General features: G+C 36.7%; 1 protein-coding gene across 1 annotated transcript in view; it reads left to right on the top strand.

The window, feature by feature from the left end:
* Window positions 1-469: 469 nt before the first annotated feature.
* Window positions 470-24760, top strand: part of LOC145493634 (limbic system-associated membrane protein-like) — a 48662-nt gene continuing 24371 nt past the window's right edge. The window contains exons 1-2 of the mRNA XM_081473118.1: window positions 470-549; window positions 13004-13372. Of these exons, the coding sequence (XP_081329244.1) occupies window positions 486-549; window positions 13004-13372 (433 nt within the window). The 5' untranslated portion in view covers window positions 470-485. The remainder of the gene's footprint in view (window positions 550-13003; window positions 13373-24760) is intronic.

The raw sequence follows: 24760 nt of genomic DNA on the forward strand, positions 1-24760 counted from the left end.
CGATTAAAAATACTTAGATTGCTGATGAACATGTCGAAATGGCTTCGTAAACTTGAGCCATTTAAAATTACTCACTCCATTACTACAAACAACATAATACAATACACTACACTTCACAAAGCTTCTTACCAACAATATTAAGCTTCAAAGGCAGCTGTAAATGTGTTTCGGAACCTGCAGAAAGATCCGGCAAAACACCCTCACGATAACAGTCACAATCGATAGGTTTCGAGCTTTCACCTGGCGAACACCGTCCCGTCCCCTAGTAAAATAATCTCAGAGGACACGGTCACAACACATTTTCATTGGAAGAAACAACAACACATACAATTGGTCAAAAGGTGTTAGACATGTCTACCACGCAGGACGAAAATGCAACGCAGAGACTCATATCTGCCAGGCGTTCGCGGGGCGTTCACGTCAACACCTAACTATCAAGCACCGCGCCTCCAGTCGAAAGACTAAAACAACTTCCTTTGAGAAGAATGTCGCGTTTGGTGGAGTCCTGCGTTGTTCTCGTCTTCCTTGCAGTAGCTGGGAAATTTGCAGGTGTGTACTATTTGTAAGCAGTATATGTTTTTCCCCGTTCTCTTGACCAATTGGATAGAGAAGGAAAACCAAAGCCATAAATTACTTCCGTATAGCTAAAATATTGTAGCTTATTTTGCTCAGGCAAAACGATTTTAAGCGCCCTAAGTTAGCGCCTTTTCGTGTAGAGGCTTTGATAATATACCCTTAAAAAGTATAAATTTCCTTAAAACTTAATAAATGAGGAATTCGAATATACTTTTTTTGAAAGAAAAAATATGAAAGGTTTAGAAAATTTGTGTAACGAACTAGTATCCTTTATCCAGTTCGTTTACATGCCTCAACTATAGTGACCATGTGATTACTTATATGGGAAATGATTCGCTTTCTTTTTACACTATTCTAAAGTTTGATATTCATATGCTTGGGATATCCTTGGCAAACAAAGTCATACAAGGATTTCCAGTCCGTATTGCGCACTCTCGAGAGTTTTTAATTTGCGTTTTTTTTGTTTCTCTTCATATAAGACATCACAAAATGTAAACATTTCGCAGCTACTTACATGAAGTAAATTCAAAGTTTCAAAACAACCGTCATTATGGATGCGGAATGGCCGAAGCTTTATGCTTCGTACTTTCTGATATCACTTGATGAAACAGGGTCCAAAATAATTTTCAGACTGGCCAGTCATGTTGACTGGCCAAAGTAATTTTAACTTGGTCGTGTCTCGTTTTTGACCGGTCAAGATATTTAACCCATTGAGTTCCATGCCGCCCGTAACTGCCTGTGCTAAAAACCTCTCCAATTTCCCATGCCGCCTGTAACCGCCCGAAATAAAGTACATGGGGACAATAGCCTTTCCTACCCTCCCTGGAGTCTTTTTGTTACTGTTATTGTTCTATTGTTCTTGAGGACAAATAAACAAATCAGAATTGACTTGCGAGCATATTTAGACTTTAGGGGTCCTAGAAAGTTTTTCTTCTTAAAATTGTGCGCTCGTAAAGTTCAGGTTATCATGGTGCGCTGCGGGCCAACTCTACAAACTTCAGAGGTCTTGTTTTCATTCCTAACAAGGAGAAATTACTACTTTGGGATTTGAAATAGAAAAGAAAAATACTAATTAATGTTCAGGTGGCCTCAGAATGGAAGATCAAGGAGTACAGAGTCCTCAAACCTTTCTGGTGAAGAATTTTTCCTTCCTTCAACCGCCACGAAAACATGACGATTGGTGCGCTTTCAAGTGAGTTTTGAACACAGATCATGGAGCTAAAGCAGCTTCCTGGACTTAAGAAACAAAAATGGTAATGTCTATTATTGCTTCAAAGTTGAATTCAACTTTTGGAATGATCGGGAAAGCCACGGCTGATAAAATGACTGCAAAAGTGGTCGGGAGAAACTCAGAGATTTCACTTTAGCGTGAAGAATTAATTTGAACATGTGGTCGTGCAGCGAAGCATGTCTGCAAAATTTTCAACATTTTTTTTGCTTTTAAATAGGTCTCTTCACCTCAGCTTGAATGAAAATTTATTGTCATTGAACTTCCTTTTGCATTTCTTTCATTTAGTTCCCTGTTTTGGGGAATTTTAGGTTTTAAAAGTGAACAGTATTTTTGCACGCTAGCTGTATTTCTGCATATTTAATTTATGGCGACCTCTGCATTTTGTTTGACTGGTTTATTCACTTTGTTCAAATATAGTTTTTCAGGTCTTATTCAGCTATTACAGAACTGCAGAGAAAAGAACTAAGTGGCTTCTAATTTAGCACAGTTGAAATACGATTGATCTCAAAATAATTAGCTTGTTTTTGTCGTCTTTTTGACTTACAACTCTTTCTTTCACAGCACTTTCGTCGTGCAGCAAAGAAATTATTTGATTTCTTGCTTTCAAATTGGTTTTTACATGTGCCTTTCGCATTTAATTTCCGTTGTTTTCTCAAATGTTAGTTAATATTGCCTGAATACGGTAATTTTTTCAACCATTTCTACTAATGATGTTATGGAATCTTTGTGTCCTCTGCAGTATAGAGACAGTTGTGTACTTACTATCGGATTGGAGTCTCGGCAAACCCATAGTCAAAATCGAGTTCACAAGAAGGAGGAAAAAAAATCGCTTTTTAAACCGACGCAATATTTCACCAGTTACGTATGTCATACAGTGGGAGATCATTTTCACCGTTGGGCCAGCAACTGTCTTTCTGTCTCATCTCAAGTGCTTCAGGAAGCGACGAGCTAATTGTTCTTCCAAGTTTTAAATTAAAATTTTAAGTTTTGTCTTCTTCTCTTTTTACAATAATATTCGAAGTTTTTGCAAAATTTTCGCAAAACTAGCTTTTCGTTTTTGGAAAACCCTGCCGGATATTTCTGGCTTTTGACATATTCTAAAATATTTCTATATTTTGCAGAATCTGTCCTTCCAACATTTTCCGTATTTCCCGCAAAAATCCACTCAAATCCTGACTCGCATCGATGGTTTAGACACGTGGAAAAAGCTCATGGGAATAGAGGCCTCATAGAGGGGGTGGGGGAGAAGGGAGGTTGGGGTAGAGACTAAGTAATTCATATCCCGTTAATGTTTGGACTAAATATTTTGTATTCCGTAAATTTTTCTTCAGTCAAAAATCAACAATTTTAATACAAAGATCTCCGGGGACACTCTTGGTCTACTTTAAGGCATAAATTTCTTTTTGTTACTTTTATTTCGACAGGAGCCCATCTCAGTCCTTTCCGAGTTGAATGGTGAATGGTATATTTGGTCGATTTGGCTACCCTTAATTCGAACTAAAGAAACGATAACACCTAGTCATATTGGACGGGGATACCCATATCACTAGAGATTCGGGTATCCCCTACATTTAGGCATTTATAGTTCTTTCCTCCCTTGAATGAATTTTGTCTTTGTAAGTTTTGTTTTTCTCTTCGTCTTCGGTTCATTTGGCTACCCTGAATTAAAGAAACAATAACAAATAAACACTCTGGGAGGGGATACCCATATCACTAGGGATTTGGGCATCCCTTACATTACAGCATTTCTAGTCCTTTCCTCATCAGAATGACTTTCATCTTTGCAAGTTTGCTTTGTTTTTTTTATCTTCGGTCGATTTGGCTACCCTGAATTAAAGAAACAATAACAAATAAACACTCTGGAAGGGGATACCCATATCATTAGGGATTTGGGTATCCCTTAAATTTCAGCATTTCTAATCCTTTCCTCATTGGAATGACTTTTGTCTTTGTAAGTTGCTTTGCTTTTTTATCTTCGGTCGATTTGGCTACCCTGAATTAAAGAAACAAGGACAAAGAAACACTCCAGAGTGGGATACCCATATCACTAGGGATATGGGTATCCCTTAATTTTTCGCATTTCTTTTTTCTTTTCCCCCCACCAACGCCTTTTGTCTTTGAAAGTTTGCTTTGCCTTTTAAATCTTCTGTGGATTTGGCTACCTAAATTAAAGGAATGATAACAAACAAACACTCTAGGAAGGGATACCCATATTACTAGGGATTTAGGTACCCCTTACAATTTAGCATTTCTAGTCTTTTTCTTCCTTGAATGAATTTCGTCTTTGTAAGTTTTCTTTTCCTTTTAATCTTTGGTTCATTTGGCTACCCTGAATTAAAGAAACGAGGACAAACAAACACTCCAGAAGGGGATACCCATATCACTAGGGATTTGGGTATCCCTTACAATTTAGCATTTCTAGTCCTTTCTCCCTTGAATGAATTTCATCTTTGTAAGTTTGCTTTGTCTTTTAAATTTTTGGTGGATTTGGCTACCTAAATTAAAGCAACAATAACAAACACTCTAGGAGTGGATACCCATATCACTAGGGATTTGGGTACCCCTTACAATTTAGTATTTCTAGTCTTTTTCTCCCTTGAATGAATTTCGTCTTTGTAAGTTTTTCTTTTAATCTCCAGGGCTGGAAATAACAGTCGGTCATCGGACATTGTCCGACCAAATTTTGAATATGTCCGGCCAATTTCACATTATGATCGGACATGATGTCCAAACATTTTACCAACACCAAGTTATTGTCCATCAATAAAATTTGGTTAGATACATTGTTAAAAGACTCAAAATTGCGATCGGTATGGTCGCCACTGCGGCTAAAATTTTTATCTTTGGCGGCCAAAAATTCTGGTCGACAGCCGAAATTACGTCTGCATTCAAAGGCTACCATTTATCGTTTCTCTGTGTTGACAATCAATAACGGTTATTTTCTCAGACATTATGTCCTTCCAGAACTACATAGTGAAAGACCTTTAGTTCTATAACATTCAACATAAGAAAAGAAAGCAATCTATCCTTTTGCTTTGCTGTAGAGGATTCCCTCACATCGGGAAACTTGCAAATGGCTGCTCGTATTTGAAATTGCCCTATGATGCATTGCAAACCCTTGAGCACTGAGGACGTCATGTATGCCTTCCAATTGTGTCTCTTGAAATGCATGAATTCTTCACAGATATTACATTAGCTACAAACACAAAATTAGTGGCCAAAAAAGTCTGGGAAATTTTTTCTTTACAGATTTTATGCATTGTTTTCTTTTCTGAGTAAAATTCCTACTTGACTGTTATCACTTAGTTGCCAAATGGCAACTCAAGATTTTTTTGTAATTTTAGGCCCTTGACTCTGACAGTTTGAGCCATATTCAGGAGCCCATTATGGGCTTCAGCCATATCATAAAGCAGAAGTCTTCATCTTTCTTGTACTTACCAAATAAGATACTCTTCAGAAATCGCCCTATTATGCACTATGTACATTGCGATATGCTGTTAGCAATTCATGTTTGTACCCTTGAGTCAACTTTGGTCAGGAGCCCAGCACTAGGAGCCTGCAACTCCCATACTAAGCCTATGTCATGGTATTTTTACAGAACGGTCTATTTTTAGGCTTCTTTTCCCTCGAAAAAGGTCAGTTCTGGTCTATATGAGCGCGAATCGGCAAGGAGAAAAATGGCTGCCTCAGGTGGACATGTCAACCTAATCTTCTGGCGAAATTATAAAGTCCATGCTTGTGATTGGTCACTGAGGTTCCTGGGGGTGTGTGTGTGTGGAGGGGGGGGGGCCTGAATTCACAGTAAATTAAAACTAAAAGTAGATCGGTCTGTGAAAACGCCAGGACAGGAATAATTGGGGTAGTTGTACACTAATAGTAATTTGCATATCACAGAGACGTGATCCATACTGTTTTTAACCAAATATGATAAAAATAATATCATAGGATTGAGTAAAAGCACACTCAAAAACAGGTTTTTCAGTGAATAATTGAAAACCAAGAAAAACACTGCAAACATTGAAGCGGATTTCTAGATGTACTTTGATTTCAGGTTGAGGTGAACTTTTTTCAAAGTGAGAAAACTAGTGTCCAGGTCAGTGTGGTCCCAAAGCTGACTGTTTCCCTTTAATGGTAAAATTCAATAGGTAACTAGGTTTGCTTGAAGAACATATAATCAGGAGATAACCAGGAGAGATCCATGCAGTCATCTTGTAGATTAAGTCATATAATCATCATAAATGATAAATGAATCAAATTTAAATGCAGTTTTGAACGATTTGTATTGAAAATCTTTGAGGTATGCCGATAAATTTTATTATGCTAATTAATTATGCTAATCAATTATGCAAATTAATGTGTGGTCAAATTGATAAGACGTCTGACCAAAATGAAGATTTGAAAGGACACATGTCCTGTTAAAGAAGAAAAATTATTTCCAGCACTGCAAGAAGCATTAGGGAACTGAGGACAAGGGTTTGTTCTGGGAAATGATTAAAATGGAAATCAGAGCATTTACAATGAAATTTTCCAAAAAAGAAAAAAAGCAAAACGCAAGCATGACGAAGAGTCTGCCCTTTTGTCGGAGATGATCAAGCTGCAGTGCAAGCTCCAGACAGCGTACAGCGATTCCCAAAGGAATGAATTAGAAAGAATAAAAACCAAGCTTTCAAAAATAGCAAGCGTTAAGATGCGTGGCACAATTATACATAGCAGAGCGCGCTGGTATGCACATGGCAGGAAAAACAGTAAGTATTTCTACAATTTAGAAAAAACAAACCAAAGGAAAAACCATATAATGGCCTTAAAAGTCAATGATCACACAAAATTAACCGACACGAGAGAGATTCTTGAAGAGGATGAGCGTTTTTTTAAACAGATATATACATCAAAAAACACGAATCCGAACAGCTCAGAGTTTATCGAATTCTTTAATACGGAAAATGTATTATCAGAAGAAACTGCAAAAATTTGCGAAGGTATTACGTTTACTGACGAATGTAAACGAGTGCTTATGACTATGGAAAGCAATAAAACACCAGGCACAGATGGCCTCACTTCAGAGTTCTGTCGCTTTTTTTGTAATGCTGTCAGTAAATTCATGGTGGAAAGCTTTAACTATGCATTTAAACACGGACCACTTTCTATCTCTCAACGACAAGGTATTATTTCTTTAATCCCAAAAAAGAATAAGAATGTGGAATATTTAACAAATTGGAGACCAGTATCGCTACTTAATGTTGACTACAAAATTGCGACCAAAACTATCACTCTTCGCTTGGAAAAGATCTTGCCAAGCGTAATACATCCTTGTCAGTCCGGCTATGTAAGGGGTAGATTCATTGGAGAAAGTATCAGACTAATAGCAGACACAATGGACTTCACTAAAATTAAAAATTTACCAGGTATAGCTGTTTTCTTAGATTTCAAGAAAGCTTTTGATTCAATTGAATGGGACTTTATCCAAAAATGCCTTGAATCTTTCAACTTTGGACCAAATCCCCGGCAATGGATCAGCGTGTTCTGTAAAGACATCTCTAGTTGTGTCATTAACAATGACGTTGCCTCTAAACACTTCCACTTAGAACACGGTGTCTGTCAGGGTTGTCCCCTTTCAGGCATACTCTTTGTTATTGCTATGGAGCTTCTTGCCCAAAGTATAAAACGGTCAAAAGACATCAAGGGCATACATATCCAGGGAAATGAAGAGGTCAAGCTCACACAATATGCTGACAACACAACTGCCCTTCTTGTTGATGTCCAGTCAGTTTCTAATTTATTTGACTTACTTTCACTGTTTGAAAAGTGCTCTGGCCTAAAAATAAATCAGGCAAAATCAGAAATGCTATGGGTTGGCTCCATGCACCATAGGAAAGATGCAATTTGCAACCTCCAAATTAGCGATGATCCTGTTTACGCGCTCGGTGTGCATTTTACTTACAATATTGAATTGTCTCATAAGAAAAATTTCTTTGAAAAATTAGGATCCCTAAAGAAGACCTTAAGAGCTTCTCCCTGAGAGACCGGGGCAGACTTGGAAATGAAGTTTGGCTGATTTTGCTTAAAATTGGTGACGTTAGATCGAGATGTTACCCACCTACTGGTCAAATTTAAGTGGACACGGGTGGTAATAAACACCCTTTTTTCCATCAAGGAGAAAGCAGAAATTGAAGAAACCGAAAAAGGTTACTGCTAACGTTTCAGATAACATATTCGAGGAGTTCGGCATTGTAATACCTATTGCACCCAATAAGATAATTATCCTAGGGTAGAGTGACTGCATGCATGTTCATCAGACATAAATTTATTTTGCATGTTCAAAGAGTTTTTTTACATGCTTTAATGTCTTTAATTCGTTCCACTGGTTCAAGGTAATTTCTCTTAAAGCATTTCTTAGTAAAAAAGCCTCAACCTTAGTATTTTTTTCTTGATATTACTAAACTAAGAGCTGAACTTTGCAGGGATTTTAAGACTTTACGGAAATTATGCGATCTGAAAAACAGGCCATTTCCGGTTGCTTCCCATATGCTTCAAATAGGACCAAGTTGTGATAACAGCCACAGGCTATCAAAAAATTTCCGTGAGCTAATGTTTTCACCCATTAGCGCCTAAGGATAGGGCATTCCAAATATGGTTTTGGGTTTGTCTGAAATTAATTGTACGTTACTAAAAGAGAGATTGAAAAGTGGCCAAAATTACACTGAAAATCAGCCTCTGGGGACCCCTGAGGGGCTGATATCCAGAACTTGGCTAAAAAAATGGTCGTTGAAGCTGAAACTTTGGCATATTACATAAGTCCACATAACGACTTTGTGTACCAATTTTAAGCGAAATTGGTCAACCTTCATTTCCAAGTCTGCCCCAGTCTCTCAGGCAGAAGCTCTGAAGTGTCTGGTCCCTAAGAGACTTATCTATGAACGGTAGAATAAATATTGTTAAAACGTTAGCCGTCTCCCATCTTGTATTCATCTCCAGTGTTATGGAGACTCCAAAAAACTTTACAACAGAGGTCAGAATAAAAAAGACAACCCTCATCAAGAAGAAATCGGATGGTGGTCTTGGCAAGAAAGATTTTGTTCTTTTTGATAAGGCTTTGATACTAACTTGGGTAAAACGGCTGTGCTTTGACCCAGATGCACCGTGGAAGTATATTCCAAAATCGTTTCTCTCTACTGTCCGCAGCACTGAGCTCTTTCAATGTAATTATGACTACAACTTTCTTGAACTTAATGGCCATCTTCCTGAATTTTACAAACAAATTATTCATCATTGGCAAGAAATTGTGTCTACAACACCTCACAGCAAGACCGAGGTACTGTCTCAGACAATCTGGAACAACAAATTCATCACGATTGACAAAAAAAATGGTATGTCTGCCTCATTGGCACCAAGCAGGTATAAAGCAAATTTCAAACCTTTCTGATGAGCATGAAAATTGCTTTCTGCCTTTCCTTTCCTTGCACCATAAATACACGCTATTTGCAACTTTTCACATCATTATAGTATTTTAACTGCGATCCCTCAAAGTTGGTAGATTCAAGTATTGTAAATAGGTGGGTTTTTTTTTTCATGTATTGTAAGTGACGTTTGTAAGACAGTAAAAGCATTAGAAATAATAATAATGATAATAATATTAATGATATTAACAATACTGTAGTGTATTGTAAGTAGGTTAAGTATTGTGCCGTGTTGTGAGTAGAGTAAGGCAATGTAAGTAATTGTGTTTAGCTCCCGGTGTAGCAATTAAAAAAAAAAATTAAAAAAATAATAAAATATTATTTGAATCACTTTTATTTAACTAGTTTAGGGATAGCATATTAATTAACCGCGCGGCCATGGGCCGAGCGCGGTTCATGGTTTACCCGTGGTTTTTTTTTCCATTTGTATGCGACCAGACCGAAGCTTCCACTCGGCCAAATTGTGAGTCACGCAACCTGTGATATTTACTCGCCAAAAGCTGTTGAAACATTAATAAATCTCATCTCCGATACTGACTTTCGCGGGAAAAAAATTAAAAACCCAGCGCTCATCAAAAATTATATTTTTTCAGCAGAAATTTCGCTTGGAACATATACATATTTATATTCGTTTGAATCATCGATGAAATGACCTTTTCCGGATATTTTTTGCTTCGGAGTCAACAAAAACCTCCGATTACAAAATCACGCTGAACCCATACGTTGCAAAAAAATCTCTTCAAAACCCTGATTTCGAAGCGATATATCACTTAAGCGTTAATAGCTACCACATATCGGTAGGCGGTAAATCTATTCCTTAACAATCCAGCTTTATCGTGTTAAAATTTCAGCGAAATCGAACAAAACCAGAATTAATTAGAATTTTTTTGTGACCTCACTCCCCAGACTTGACCTAACAAAGGAAGCCATGGTCGCCCATAGCAACCGAAAAACACGAACATAACAAAGCCGATGTTTCGGCCAAAAAACTCCAGAATTATTGCCTGAGAGCTTAAACTTGAATGGGAACATCTTTTTCGAACTTTTTTCAACTGATTTAGACGAAAGACTGGCCTCGGCGGGCTACAAAAAAGACCAAGAGAAAAAACAGAACAAGACAGCAGAACAAGCCGATAATATTTTATCGTGTGGCTTTCGGCACGAAAACGAAAATACAGCTTACTTCTGGATAAATTCAGCCTTAGAAGCCAGCAGCTGCTCCCAAATTACTTTCTGTATCCTTACAAATGTCTTGATTTCAATCTCCGAAAGATTTTGCCCCAATTTTGAGCAGATAAACATTTCGCCGGTGGCGACCGCCATTACGGTGGCTTGCATACTAAATTAGCTAACTTAACAAAATTCTCCAGAGGGGGGGATAGGACAAATTTGGTGAGAATCGAAAGTAACGCCAATTTTCTGTCACGTTTTCAATCTGTGGTCACTGGAGTGACCAAAATCGATACATCGGTCAGGATAGGGTTTTTTATATATGACTTGTGTGACTACTTTGCTAGCCCTTTACTCGTGGAAAACACCAATTAAATTTAATCATGACTTTTAAGAAAGAAAGCTGTTGTTAATAGTGTTATTATTGTGTCTTTCATATCGTTCATGCCCATACATATCCTGAAGAAAGTTCTAGATTAAGACCATTATGTCATCGGAGATTTGTCAACGGCTACAACTGATGGTGCAGTAATACAGTTTGTGTTGATCAAGTGATGTGATGTCTACAGTAAGAAAAGAATCATCAATGGCTGCTTTGGAATGTGCACTGCGTTCCGACGGTAGTGCTAGGCGAACAGTTAAATTTTAAAAGCGCCGTTATAAGATCTAACAGATCTTCTTGTTATTAATTATTTATTATCTAATATATTAATTAGATAATTAATATTGATCAATTAATTATTAATTAATAGTTAATTTTTAGACTTTGGCAACCAAAATTTTTCACTGGCGACCAAAAATAAATATTCAGTGGCCAAATAGCCCCCTCAGGAAAAAATTAACTTGGAGGGATGTTCATTTGCAGCTTACATTTTTCATGAGTTGTACAATGTATTTTGTTTTGTTAAAAGAGAATTGCAAAACTCAAAGACAAAAGCAGCAATAGTAATTTTTTTAATCAAAGCTGCAGCACTTGCATGGTTAGACCAATTATTGAATTTGTTTGACCATAAATAGTATTCTTCCTAAGTCATGTCCTGATCACTTTGCTGAACGCTTTATTTCAAAAATTTGATTGATATTAGATCATATTAGTGTCTCATGGACAATCTCTGCTCCCGGACCTCTCACCTAAATTTCCACAATCCACTCCAACCCCCCACCCCACTCCCCGGATTGACCATGGCAAATTTTGTTCTGGGCTCCTAACTTTTGAAGTTAGAAGCCTGAGGGGTGCCTTAAAAGTTTCCTTAGGCAACAGCCTTGGTATTGCCTTGTATTGTTCAGTATTAGACTACAATACCAGTGCTGGGAATAACAGTTGGTCATCGGACATTGTCAAACCAAATTTTATAAATGTCCAGCCAATTTCACATTATGATTGGACATGATGTCCGAACATTTTGCCAGCACATTTGGACTTCTTCCTTTGAAGTTATTGTCCATTCATAAATTGTGGATAGATATATTGTTAAAGGGCTCAAAATTGTGACCGATACGGTTGCCAATGCAGCTAACATTTCATCTTTGGTGACCCAAAATTCTGGTTTAGTTGCCACAATGGTGACTACATTTTTCTGAGTTGATGATCAACAACAGTTATTTTCTCAGATGGTATGTCCTTCCAGAGATACATATTGTGTGTATGACTACAATGATCAGTCATGTCTTCATATCATTCTCTGCAGTTCAAATATATGAACTTTCATATATTCATTTGTATTCTTCACCATCTACGGGTATATTACGAGCTCACAATGTGACTAGCTCCCAGTTGGCTTGATAGCCTAGTTGGTAAAGCACTGAGCTGGTATCACAGAGATCATGGGTTCGAATCCCGTTCAGGCCTGAATTTTGTCAGGCTCTAATTTCACAACTGCTTAAGTTGTGTGTATAACTGCGGTGATCAATCATGTCTTCATATCATTCTCCACAGTTCAAATATATGAACTTTCATATATTCATTTGTAAAGATCGTTTTGTAAGCGAGAGTAGTTTTCATTTGAGTGTCGAAAAGTAACCTACACAACAGGATTAGCTTTAAAAACTTGGCCACTTTTTCATCCAATCAGAAGTAAAACCTAAACCTTTGTGTCAACTACATGTAATTACTTCGAGTTTTGATTGGCTCGCTGTATTGACTATATTCTTTGTGATTGGCTAGAGTGATTACTTTGGTTTTGGTTTTACGACACTCAACTGAAAACCGCTCTAAACCCCTACAATGAAACAAATTCTATTTTTTTTCTTTCTGCGCTGTACATTGCAACCAAACAAACTTGTTGGATTAACCTTATCATAACTGTTAAGAGTCCAGTGAGGGCTGGTACCCCTGGGGACTTTTAATTCACAAAAAATAACTCTTGCATACCTTGCATGCCTATGTTTTGTTTAGTTGGGAAAAACTCAAATCCTTTATCAGAGTAGTTTTCTATTTCATACATTGCCAAGTTCTTTCTTCCTCAAATAAAATTCTGTCTTCTAAACTGGGGTGTAGTAACTTGTCTGACATGTAGTTTACAAGTTTTGTCATGTTTCTGTGGTAACTCTAACAAGTATAATTTCATCACAGAAAGTGCCCTGGAATTTACTCGCACACCAGATGATCTTGTCCACTTTCAAAAAGGACAAGATGCTACATTGGTCTGGGAATACCGTGTTGATGATAAAGAGAAGGAGCTGAAGGGTATTGTTTGGAGTGTTACAGACAAAGTAACTGGCAACCCTATTACCATGCTTGTAGAGAAAAAATCTGGTGATAGAAGTGCAGCTAGTGGTATACCCCCAGCTTATAAAGGAAGAGTATCTATTAAGGGACAAGCCAGCCTTGTCATTGAGAATGTAACACAGAATGACAGCACAACCTTCAGTTGTACTCTCAGAGCAGAAGCCGTCCCAGGTTTAGTTAGTGCAATCAGTTCTGTCCAGCTTATTGTAACAGGTATGTGTACATTTGTAAGGAAATTATTTATTTTTTCTGAAGTGATAATTCAGGGCTGTCGCTAACTTTTGAAGAATGCAGAGAAAGCAACTGGTGATTTTCACCGCCTGTGAATGGCACTGTTGCCAGCAACTAGTTATCACCTAAGAATAAATCCTTGATAAGAATTTTCAATGTATCAAAAAAAATTTAAACCCCACCCTAGTGGCATGCTTGAAAAATAAGTGTTTAAAGCTTCTTTCTCCTTAAGAATGCAATACTCACTCACTGACTTGTATTGTCAAAATTGAAAACAGAAAGTGTGTGCTGAAAAGTAGACAGGCATTTTGTTGTGTGCATTGGTGCGTGATGACTATCAAGTCACGCATTGGTTGACAAGCACAGAGAAGAGCCTGATATTCAAGGTAGATGATTTCATATTTGTGAAGTTCTGACAAATACATGTTAGACATGTTGGAGGGAACCAAGGAGTTAAGATTCACCAAAATGAATGTAACTGATTAGAACACCTTTTGGACATCTTGAGTACATGGTTAGAGACTGCCTCGAAGACAAGAGTAGCATATGTATTATTGAGACTTGAAGTGTAAACACAATAGACCACTGGAGTTTTATTATGGGCCAGGCACCGAGCAAATTGACTGGCTCTGAAGATGATTTTTCCTGCCTGGTTGAACCATTCAGAGGAAAGTTTTTCTTAAAAAGCAGTTCAGTACAAAATTTTTTGCCTGCCTGTAAAAAAGAGTTGCTCTCCTGCAAAAAAATTGGTAATAAAACCCCTGTATCGTTGGTTTTTTTAGCTTAGAAATGAAGTTTGGTTTCCCACATTTACCTATAAATCTATGAACAAGGTTTGAATTGATCCTTGGGAACAGATATAAAATGTGGTAAGCACATCAGCCAACCACACAATCATGAAGGTACATGTATTAACAATCTACAAGAGTTGAGTACCTTGAGTTGAGCCTTCGAATGGATACAAAAGGTATCATTTTATGATAATAGTAAATGAGAGTTGTGGTGCACAAAGAGAATCTATGAAAATTGTGATCTGCTTCAGGTCACAAATATGTCAGTGCACTCTAAGCGCAGCATTTTGTTGGTTGCTTTACATACATGTACGTGTGTATCAAGTGTCATTGTTGGAAAAAACTGGGCAGGACCAAGAGATCAAGGTCGGCAGTTTGCCTTCATCTTTTGACAGTATAAAAGCTATCCAAAAAGATTAACAGTCATGACATTTGCCAAGGCAGGCATTCGTTTTTCTTCAAGATATCACCACATCATGATTTTGGCCTCTCAAACAGTCTAAAAGGTGGAAATTTCGGCCAAGTTTAGGCGAGCCTAAAAGATACTTTAAACAAATTCCAGAAACTCTTATTTCCATGCTATAATATTTGTCCCCTTTTTAGTCGACTGAGATATATTTGAGGTCTTCACTGTAATTCTACGGTTTTCACGTGGTGCCAAATATTGCTGCCGAATCGTTAATGAGGGTGACCCAAATTTCAGCCATTTTCAGCGAGTCATTTTTCGAAAGTGCAGCAGTTTCTTTCTACAGAAAAACATTTTTGTGTTAGTCTTTTACACTGTTGTCAATATCCAGTTTAGTTAAAATTGGTTCCCACAGGCAAATCAGAGTAGAAGAATATCACTTTATTTTGACTTTCTGGGATTGTTTTCCATAGTAAGTTAATAAGTGTGACAAGACGCAACTTTTGGCAACAGTTATAAACAATCTGTACGTAGGGTTCAGAGCCCCCTTAAAGTCATGAAAATTTAAGGTGGCGCTGAACCCTATGTACAGAAAGTTTTAAACTTTGCCAAAAGTTATGTCTTACATGTATTATGCTTGTTAAAATTTGATAACATGAAAAAAATTACCATGCCATTTTTGAATTATAAGCCCCAAATGCTGAAATTTGAGTTGAGTTTCTGGAGTTGACATTCTGCAGATTTCATTTAAAAGGAACTACCTCCTTTTGCAGAAAATGAGCTCTTTTGAAGCTAAATCTGATTTAATTGTAGAAAAGAAAAGAAGTGGTCAAAAAAATGCCCCGGAATGCAAAGGGTCCATTTTCTCCAAGGAGTTTATACCAGAAAGTACTCTAATGAGGTTATGTCATGAAGTAATTCTCTACTGAAAATTTATTAGTTTGAAAGTGCATTTACATGAAAATGATCTTGAAAAAATAAATGCAAATGAGAAAAAAAGGAAAGTATTTTAAGAGCCCATTAACCTATTTATACGTGTGCTCGCATGTGTTGCTAAAGAGGTGAAATTTCACTTCCTGTTACTTAAGTCAGCCTGCGTACGGAAAATAAAAACTACTCAATAACTTGCAAATTTGCTTACATTTTATATGTTTTTCTTTGTGTTTCACAAGATGCAAAATAAAAAAGGACAGGCAAAGACAAAATAAGAGAAAAACAAAAGCACAAGAAAGAGAAAAACTAAATCTGCGTGGCTTTGTTTGATCTTACTGAAGTGCTCTGGTAGTGTAAATTGCACACGCGCTGATAGGGTAAGTTCCAATATATATCAGGTGCACCTCCAGTTTCTTTAAATGCTAAAGGAAACATGGTTTTACATTAAATCATGCCTTTCTTAATGAGTTTCGGCTGAAGCCAACATTGGAAACATAGCTATGCATTCCTTTTCCAAAGTCATGCTTTTCTCAGAAAATTACAACTTTTTCAATAATTTGAAATTCTCTCAAAATCTATGCATAGCATAATGAAGATTAAAATTAAAATATTAAATCACTAAAAAAAATCGCGATAGAGTAATTTACCCGGGAGCCTTTGCATTTTTTCAGTGTTAGTCACATGACCAAGGGCGCGGCCTGATGACGTCATCACTGGTGTTACTAGTCATAAAAAAGTTAAAACACATGAAGTGACTCTGAACTAACTAAAAATGATGAGGTTATATGGGAATAAATTTTCCTTAGCAACGGCTCGAAAAGATCAGTTAATGGGCCCTTAAAGCAGTCCAATTTTTTTTCTTTTGGTTTCTTTTCTCTTCTCTTCCTTCTCCAGTCATTCCGTAAACTCTTGCCTTCGTTTCATCTCTTCCTCTTTGTCTTTTAGTAATTCTTCAGAGCTTCTGAAATGCAAAGTATATTTCTAGGGAAGAAAGCTCAAAACTCTAAATGATTGGATGAGCAAAAGAGATTTGAAAAAAACTTTTTTTGTTGTTCTTTAATAGTTTTTATTGATTTTCAAACTGAGATAATAAGTTACAAATTACAATTGTTAAAACTATACAAACAACAGTTGACAGCAACAACTACTCGGGAAAACAAAAATAAATAAATAAATATAAGTGAAAACAAAAGAAAATGCGACACTACTGATTAAATAAGACAATGGCTTTTCTACTAAAAGCTATTGAGTTATTATTATACTGGTAATGGTTATTACTAAATCTGCCCCCGCTTTCTTTTAGTTCTGCTGATTAAAAACAATAATACTGAACATTTGTGTATGAACTAAAAATTTTATTTTTTTTTTGTAAACTAAATCCCTCACACTGTTCCAGTAACTTAGGCATCATACCATGAATATGATCCAAACAATCAACTAAGTTAACTTACCCAACACATTCTGTTTACCATTCTATCACATGATATTGTTTACATAATACTCTCGCGAGAGCATTTACAGCAGAGCAGTTTACCATATCTCGTTAGAAAGGACGCAAAAAATACTTTCTGGGAAAAAAATAAGTTGCCTTCATGGAAAGTAATATTTCTTTTACAAAAATTTTACTCAGTAGAACTTTATAGGGGTAGAAAAGGTTAAAAAATTATAGCGAAACAAAAAATTAAGTCGAACCACTCTGTTGTTCCAATTTGATGCTGAAACAGACCATTTGTCTTGATATACGAGCAAACATATCTCGAAAGCACAACGGAAGTGGAGTTTTTTTCCCAAGACGTAAACAGAAGTATCGCGTTACAGTCACCATATATGCAAATTAGAGTCGTGCTTTTTGACCTCAACGAAAACGCTGCAAAACATTTACATTTATATTTGGATTCCCACGCACGAGTTCTATGCCACGTAGGATTACTCAATACAAATAAGCCATCCGAATAAACGAGATGCCAAAGGTAAAACTGGCGATGGGAAAAGTATTTGGCTATTTAGTTGCAATTGAAACATACTGGCCTCGAATTTCTAGTGTACATCAGAATTTGTTATGATACCTTCTGAGTTGTTTAACTCCCAAAATCCATCTTCAGGATCTTTGAAATCGTTTTCAATTTGTCCTAGATGAGAATCTCGGCCATTTCGAAGCAAATTTATTTGATCGCGTTAAAATCGTCATGTAGGCCATATTGTAATTGGAGTGTATTTTTGACCTTGAAATGCTGCTTGAAGATGGCGAAACGCGAACTCATGGTTACAAGAGCCTTGAAATGCTGCTAGAAGATGGCGAAACGTTGACTTGTGGATGCAAGAACCTTGAAATCAAGAATTTCATGTACCCTGCATGTACCCGACACCACCTAAGCTCGATTTCCAGCCGTTTTGTGTGCCCGCGTTCCTTGCCCCCATGTTACCCAAGACCACTGTGCACACCTAGTTTCATCAAATCGAGCACGTTTCGCATACTACCAACACATTTCTTACTTTTTTGAAATTCCTTGTATGACCTTGTATGTATACACGCAGGGAATCCTAGGGTGCCTCCTCGGGTTTTGGCCTCGGGGCCAAAACCCTGCAGGGGCAATTAATGCAGTAATTAACTTCTCCCACTTTTGAAAATGGGTAAGGAGCTTGTTTTTCTCCCTGGCAATATGGCGCTTGATATTGTATACACGCCTTGTTAGTCAGGCGACCGACTATAGGTTTACCCTCGTATTTCATGTCAAAACTCAGTCACGTGCAATGGGCAATACCGCAGACTCATCGTAAAGGCTCAACTTTCTTTTCACGATGTCGAAGCTGAAGCCGGAAGGTAAAGATTTATGTTGATTATATTAACAAATAGCGCCATCTTTTCTACGTTCGAACATACAGACCCGCTCAATGTTCCTGGTAGATCCACTCTAACAGATGGCATGGTCAATGAGCGTATATTTCGAAACGGGTCGTTCCGCGAACTCAAAATAGCAAGAGAATCGAATGATTTAGCGAAGGTCTTGTTAGAACCAACTGAACCAGAAATCAAATGACTTGTATGAGTTATCAATGAACAGAAAAGGTGGAAAGAGTGTCACTTCATCTATTTACGAAAGTTTCAAGTGCTGATAAAGACAAGGTGCATCGTGATGAAACTCAGGAAACTACAACAAAGACGCCATGTTTGACTGCAAAAGTGGCTTTCATCAGAGTGAAGAGAAACGTAATGGTCATATTTACATGTATGTGACCTCTGTCATGGTTATTACATTATGTTATTTTGTTTTTGCTCAAACAGATTGCATTATGAGATGTTATTTTTCCATTAGTTTAGATTGTGTGGTATCAAATAACGTGGGGATGTATTCTTGGTTTTCATGCGATGCAGTCATATTTCTTTGAAAAAAATTACCCTTCGGAGGTTTTAGTTTTATCAGATATAAGAAGCTTAAGAAACTTGACTTTTCACAACATTTTAGCTCAACAAGATTCTCTGTTTTGTAATAGGGCATGTTTGAGTTTCCAAGCTTTTGCGTTGCAAGACGTTAAATGACGGCCCGAGAGGGCTGTTGCTGAGGTCAAAGGATGAGTTTTCACTTTAGTTCTTGCTAACTGGAAAATTCTTGCACTAGAAGAAGTATCAATTACAACGTGACCGAACTCTAGAGTGATAACTTTTCATTTCAATTGCAAAACTTAATGACAGATGTTTCTGTAACTTTAGTGCCGCCAAAGCTCTATAAAATTTGGTTGAAACACTTCTCAGGATAATGCGGGAATGAAAAACTGCAGAAAAGTAATTCTTGGCGAGGTTCTTTATCTATCAATCGTCTATCATATCCCAGATTCTTGACTTTACTTATTGAGTGGTTACGAGTTTTAGTTTTGATTGCGTGAATTAGGAGCAATAATGATAGCATCAAGTTTGTACAAAAGATGAGAAAGAAATGACATTCTACACAGAGAGTCTTTCGGCAAATATCTATCGTTGTATAGCTGTACTAGATGTACATCCTCAAGTGTGTACAAGAATGCGAGCCACATAGGTCATTGTGCTACTCTGTGTAGTGACATTGATCATAGTATTGATCCTACTCTAACAATCATTAACAATCAATGTGATATTAACTACTTTAATGAAATATCTTTAGCTACGAGTTTGAGTGTGTTGATTAAAAAGATAAAGGGAATACATAGCCGTAATTACCTGGTACAAATTATGGAGATGGTAGTCAATTATTGTATTCAACACTGTCACAATGAACAGGGCAGGTGTATTCAATGCAAACAATTATCATCAATGATTAGAGATTGCTATGTCTGAGAAAAACAATTTACCAGCTCAGTTAATTACAGTGAAAGCTGCACAGGTAGTCTACATCATTGTGATTCGATAATTGAGAGATATCAGTACATTATGTGGAAAGACAGGACCTTTGAATCACTCTTGTCACAAAACTATTCTTCATTTATTCTGACAATAGAATGTATTGGTGTCCGTAGCTATCATACTGATAATGGGAGTTATCAGATATTTGATTCTCATGCAAGAGACGAATATGGTACAAGCCAACCCTTAGGTACATGTGTATTATTAGAAGTACCATCCATTGAAAGCTTAGCACACTGTTTCCAGACTGTTATAAACACTCACTCGATGACAATTATGAACTCAGAGGAGTGCACATTAGTACCTATGAAGTAACTGCAGTGAACAGTGTGAGAGAAGAAGACAGTGACCCCAATCTCCTCAAACACATCAGTGATGTCACAACTCAAATCAACTTCACTACGATTGCCGTAGCTTTCACTTTCATCTTTGGGTCAGTTAAAATAAGCAATGTTTTTGTGATGATTATGGTTTCGTGATATTTCTTTGAGACGTGCATCTGTACATACTATTTTGAGAATCGTTGCACACCGCAAATGATCAACACTCGTAGTAGCATGTCTAGCTACAGCCCGACTTATGATCTTAGATCGTCTTGTTCTGGCTATAAAACCTCTAAGTGTAGGTACGCTATTCAGACATCTCCTACAGTAAATGTAACATTTACCTGATAACAAAATGTGGTTGATTAGAATAAAATCATTTACAATATCAAATTCTCCAAAGATCATATCTGACTCATCAATTTTTCCAAGAAGGACATTATTATCTCCTAGTCAGGACAAGACATGTTTCCAAAAAAGATGTCCTATTTCCATCGATTGACTGATCTTTTTATACTTTTTCAGTTTCTCTAAAATCATGTTCAAAAAGGAATAGTTTGATTACATCATCTCCTATTTTAACACCCTGTATATTGCTATCCTCTCTTATCCTATTAGCGAAAGTCTCAAGCACTAATATAAATAGGTAAGGAGAGAGTGGGTCCCTTGTCTGACTCCTCTACCTAATGAAAAAGGGCCGGTCGTATGACCATTATTTATTACACAGCTGGATGACTGTTTGTAGAGAACATGTATCCACTGAATAAATGATGGGCTGAAATTAAATTTATGCAGACCTCTGATTAAGAATTTGAAATTCAGTGTATCAAACGCTTTCTCAAAGTCGATTGCTACCAAAATTCCTGACCGCCCATTTTTTTTTTTTAGAGTAATCTACAATATCCTCAATATTATTGATGTAACTGCATCAAAAATGGACCGACCTTTAATGAATGCATTCTGATTTGGGTGAATTAAATTAGGCAAAACTTTTTCCAGGCGGTTTGCCAGAACTTTAGAAATTATTTTGGTATCAACATTTATTAGCAATATAGCGATGATAATTAATCTTTTGTCCTGTCCCTTTTAATCAAGAAGCTTAATTATAGCCTGTTTTTGGGAATTGGAAAGTTCTCCAAACTCGCAAAAGTAGTTTACGCAATCTACCAGATGTTTTCCAATCAAAGACCAAAAGGCCTTGTAAAATTCAATTATTAGTCCATGGATATCAGGAGTTTTATTTTTTAAATTTTAGAAATACTTGTTATTTTTTTCACCATTTTCATACCAATTTGCACGGTAACAGACAATAGCACCCTGAGTAATATAATCATAGAGATTGTATTCTGCTTGTAAACAATCCAGCTCTTCAACATTTTCTTTTGACGGGTCATTTTTGCAATTTTTGGTACAGTTCTGTAATTTTTCTTACAACTCTTTGACCTTAGTAATTCCTACTTTAAGCTTTTTTTTGCTATACATGTAATTGACAGTTAGGTGTCAAATTTTATATTTTAGCAAATCCCAAAGAACCCACTTATCAACAACCTCTTTAAATTCTTCAAGCCAAATTTTGATATTTTTATCAAGAAGATTGCGATAGTTACTGTCATTCACTAAGGTAGAATTACAAAATTTCCAAAAACTTGGACCGCATTCACTATCATCCACACTATTAATTAGTAATGTTATCAATTTTGATATTTTCATCAAGAAGATTGCGATAATTACTGTCATTCACTAAGGTAGAATTAAATTTCCAAACTTGGACCACATTCACTATCATCCACACCATTAATTAGTAATGTTTTCGCAGAGTGATCCGATTTAATAGATGGTTTTATATCTACTGAAACGACATCATCTTGTAAACTGTCGTTTATCAGCCAAAAGTCTAATCTCTGAATAATTGGGTTTTTTGACACCATGTAAAACATTTCTCTTTGGGATTCCTGACATGCCAAATATCTAACAAATCATGCTCCAAACAAATATCTTCTAAAGCCTTGACCAAGTCTTTTGTTTTCTTAAGAACACTGCTCCCATCTAATTTTTGGTCAAAAATCAATTGAAATCTCCACCAACAATCACAGAAATATCTGAAAGGTCTTTTACAAGAATAAGAAATCCCTTGCTATGACCAGTTCCATGGGAAAAGAACGGGTGACCTTTCCATTGTATTTTCCAAATATTTGCCACTTTCAGAGTACTATATGTTTCTTGAAGGGAACATATATCCATGGAAGATTTCACCAACCAATTGAAAATTGCTTTCCCTCTATCAAAAGTACTAATTCCACAAGCATTTAACAATGAAAGGTTAAAAGTTATGTTGTTTCGCCCCATATCCCAAGAGATAGCGCTATCCAATTCAAGTGAAAAAAGCTAATGTTAGCGTTCTTTGTAAAAGGCTGGCAGCAAGGAGAATTTACCAAATGAACGCCAATAGCATCGCGCACAAATAAAAAATGTGAATAATAAGGAAAAGGGAAACAGCGACAACTGTAAACATTAAACTAAACAAACACATACTTCTTTAAGAGACCATGGAACAAAGTATGTAAATTACGGCCATCGAGATTTGGGACTAAGCAAAGGAAACGGAATTTGAACAAATTCTTCTTTGCTCCCAAAAAATAACAAAAAAGGTTGCATAGTAAGTTGACTCCAAAAAAAAATGCAGACATTTACTAGGGTGAATTACACGTAAAATGCTTTTTTTTATAAACATAAGTAAAACATTTGTCTACCTTCAGAGCTGTGAGACAGGATAATGTTAAAGTACTGTGCGGCAAGTCCTAAATAAATTTATTAGCAGTCATTTACATTGGAATGAACTCTCCATCAATATTAAGATAATGCAGCTCATGCCAGCTAAAGTATCTGGTCTTGCCTTCCTCCCTAGCCTTCTTCAGTTTGGGCCACTGTGCCTTTCTTCTATCTCTGATTTCCTTTGGTAAATTCACGAGCACCTTGAAATCTAGCAAACCGCTCATTTCTTTTGCTTGTTTAGAGATATATTCTATATCTTGGAAACGTAAAAAATGAGCTATTATAGGTATTATCTCGCTTGACTTCTTACCTATCCTATGAATTCTTTGGAATTCAATTTTCCTCACCTCCTCAATGCTGAGTTCCCTCTCCAGGAGTTGATAAATCAATTCTTTCGTATCTTCCTCGTCTGCCACTGATTCTGGAACTCCTAGGAAGCGAAGATTCTTGCGCCGATTATATAGCTCTTGATACACAATTTGGTCTTCCAGGCCCTTTATTCCTTCCAAGTGAACTTTTTCTTTGCTTCTTAACTCCTGGGGCCTGTTTCTCAAAAGCCCTGAAAAGCTTTTCAGGCCCGAAAAGCCATTTTTTAACTAATCGGTATTTAAAGACAGAGATGTGTATACACCTGAAACTTCTTGTACCGAGTGGAATCTCTGTTTATGTCAACAATATGTGAATAAAACAGCTCTGTAATCATAAGATTACAGAGAGATTTTACTGTGGCTTTCTGGGTGCGAAAACTTTTTGGGACCTTCAAGAAACAGGCCTCTGAACTTCACTGTTTATTTATTTATTAAGCTTCGGCCTACTATTACACATAAAGAAAAAGAAAAAGAAGAGGAAGCAAAGGATACAATTACTTCTTTCTCTCTTCTGATGAAAACACAACTCCTTGAGCTTGAAAGCTTCCCGCCTGAGTTTTCTGGAGTTTGAACATCAGTGCATTGTCACTACAAGGTTGCAAGACTTTTAATCAGTTGGTATTTTTAAATTGAATTTCAGAAGATTTTATAATGAAAATACTTGTAACTCTACCTACACTACCTTTGTTGCCTTTTTTGCTGCTTGTCTGACATCTTGGCAACACCACCTCACCAGGAAGTCTGTGTCCATGCAGCAACTTTCCCACCCTTTGCATAGTGGCCGAAGAAATGTTTATGAAGACTGCAAGAGATCGTGGACAATGTATGAGGGAATGTATATCTTGTTATCAATAATATACCAGATCGAGCTTTTAAGCACTAGTAAATAAACAACATTAACAAATGATATATGACAGTTTCAATACAAGAAAATTCAGAATAAACACATTTTTCTCCAGTGGGACATGTCCTAACACCGTTTAACAGGATATTTCTTAGCTTCACTCATTCTACACCAAATGAAGATCCAGCAGTCTAGTTTAAGTTTTTTGGCGTCAGCTTCACTACTTAAACAATAAAATTCTTGGAAATGATGTGAACTTTCCATAAACAATGTACAAGGTGAAGAGTGTTGGTGTCCAAATATAAAAAGTACAACCTTCAGGCTAAAGAACACTAGCATTTGAAGGAACCCCAAACGCCAGTGGTTTCAAATGTCAATCTAAACAAACCGAGGTCGTGCATTTTTAAACTCAAACCAGGCAACTGATTCAAAATAAAATCACATTCATGTAGATAGCACTGAAAAGCTTGCACTCTAACGTTCTATATTGTAGTGAACATATGTCTGGTGCACTATGCAATGAACTTACAACAAAGCGAATAAAAAGTGCTGCCATAA

The sequence above is a fragment of the Orbicella franksi genome, chromosome 7 (genome assembly GCF_964199315.1).
Source record: "Orbicella franksi chromosome 7, jaOrbFran1.1, whole genome shotgun sequence".
NCBI classification, from domain to species: domain Eukaryota; kingdom Metazoa; phylum Cnidaria; class Anthozoa; order Scleractinia; family Merulinidae; genus Orbicella; species Orbicella franksi.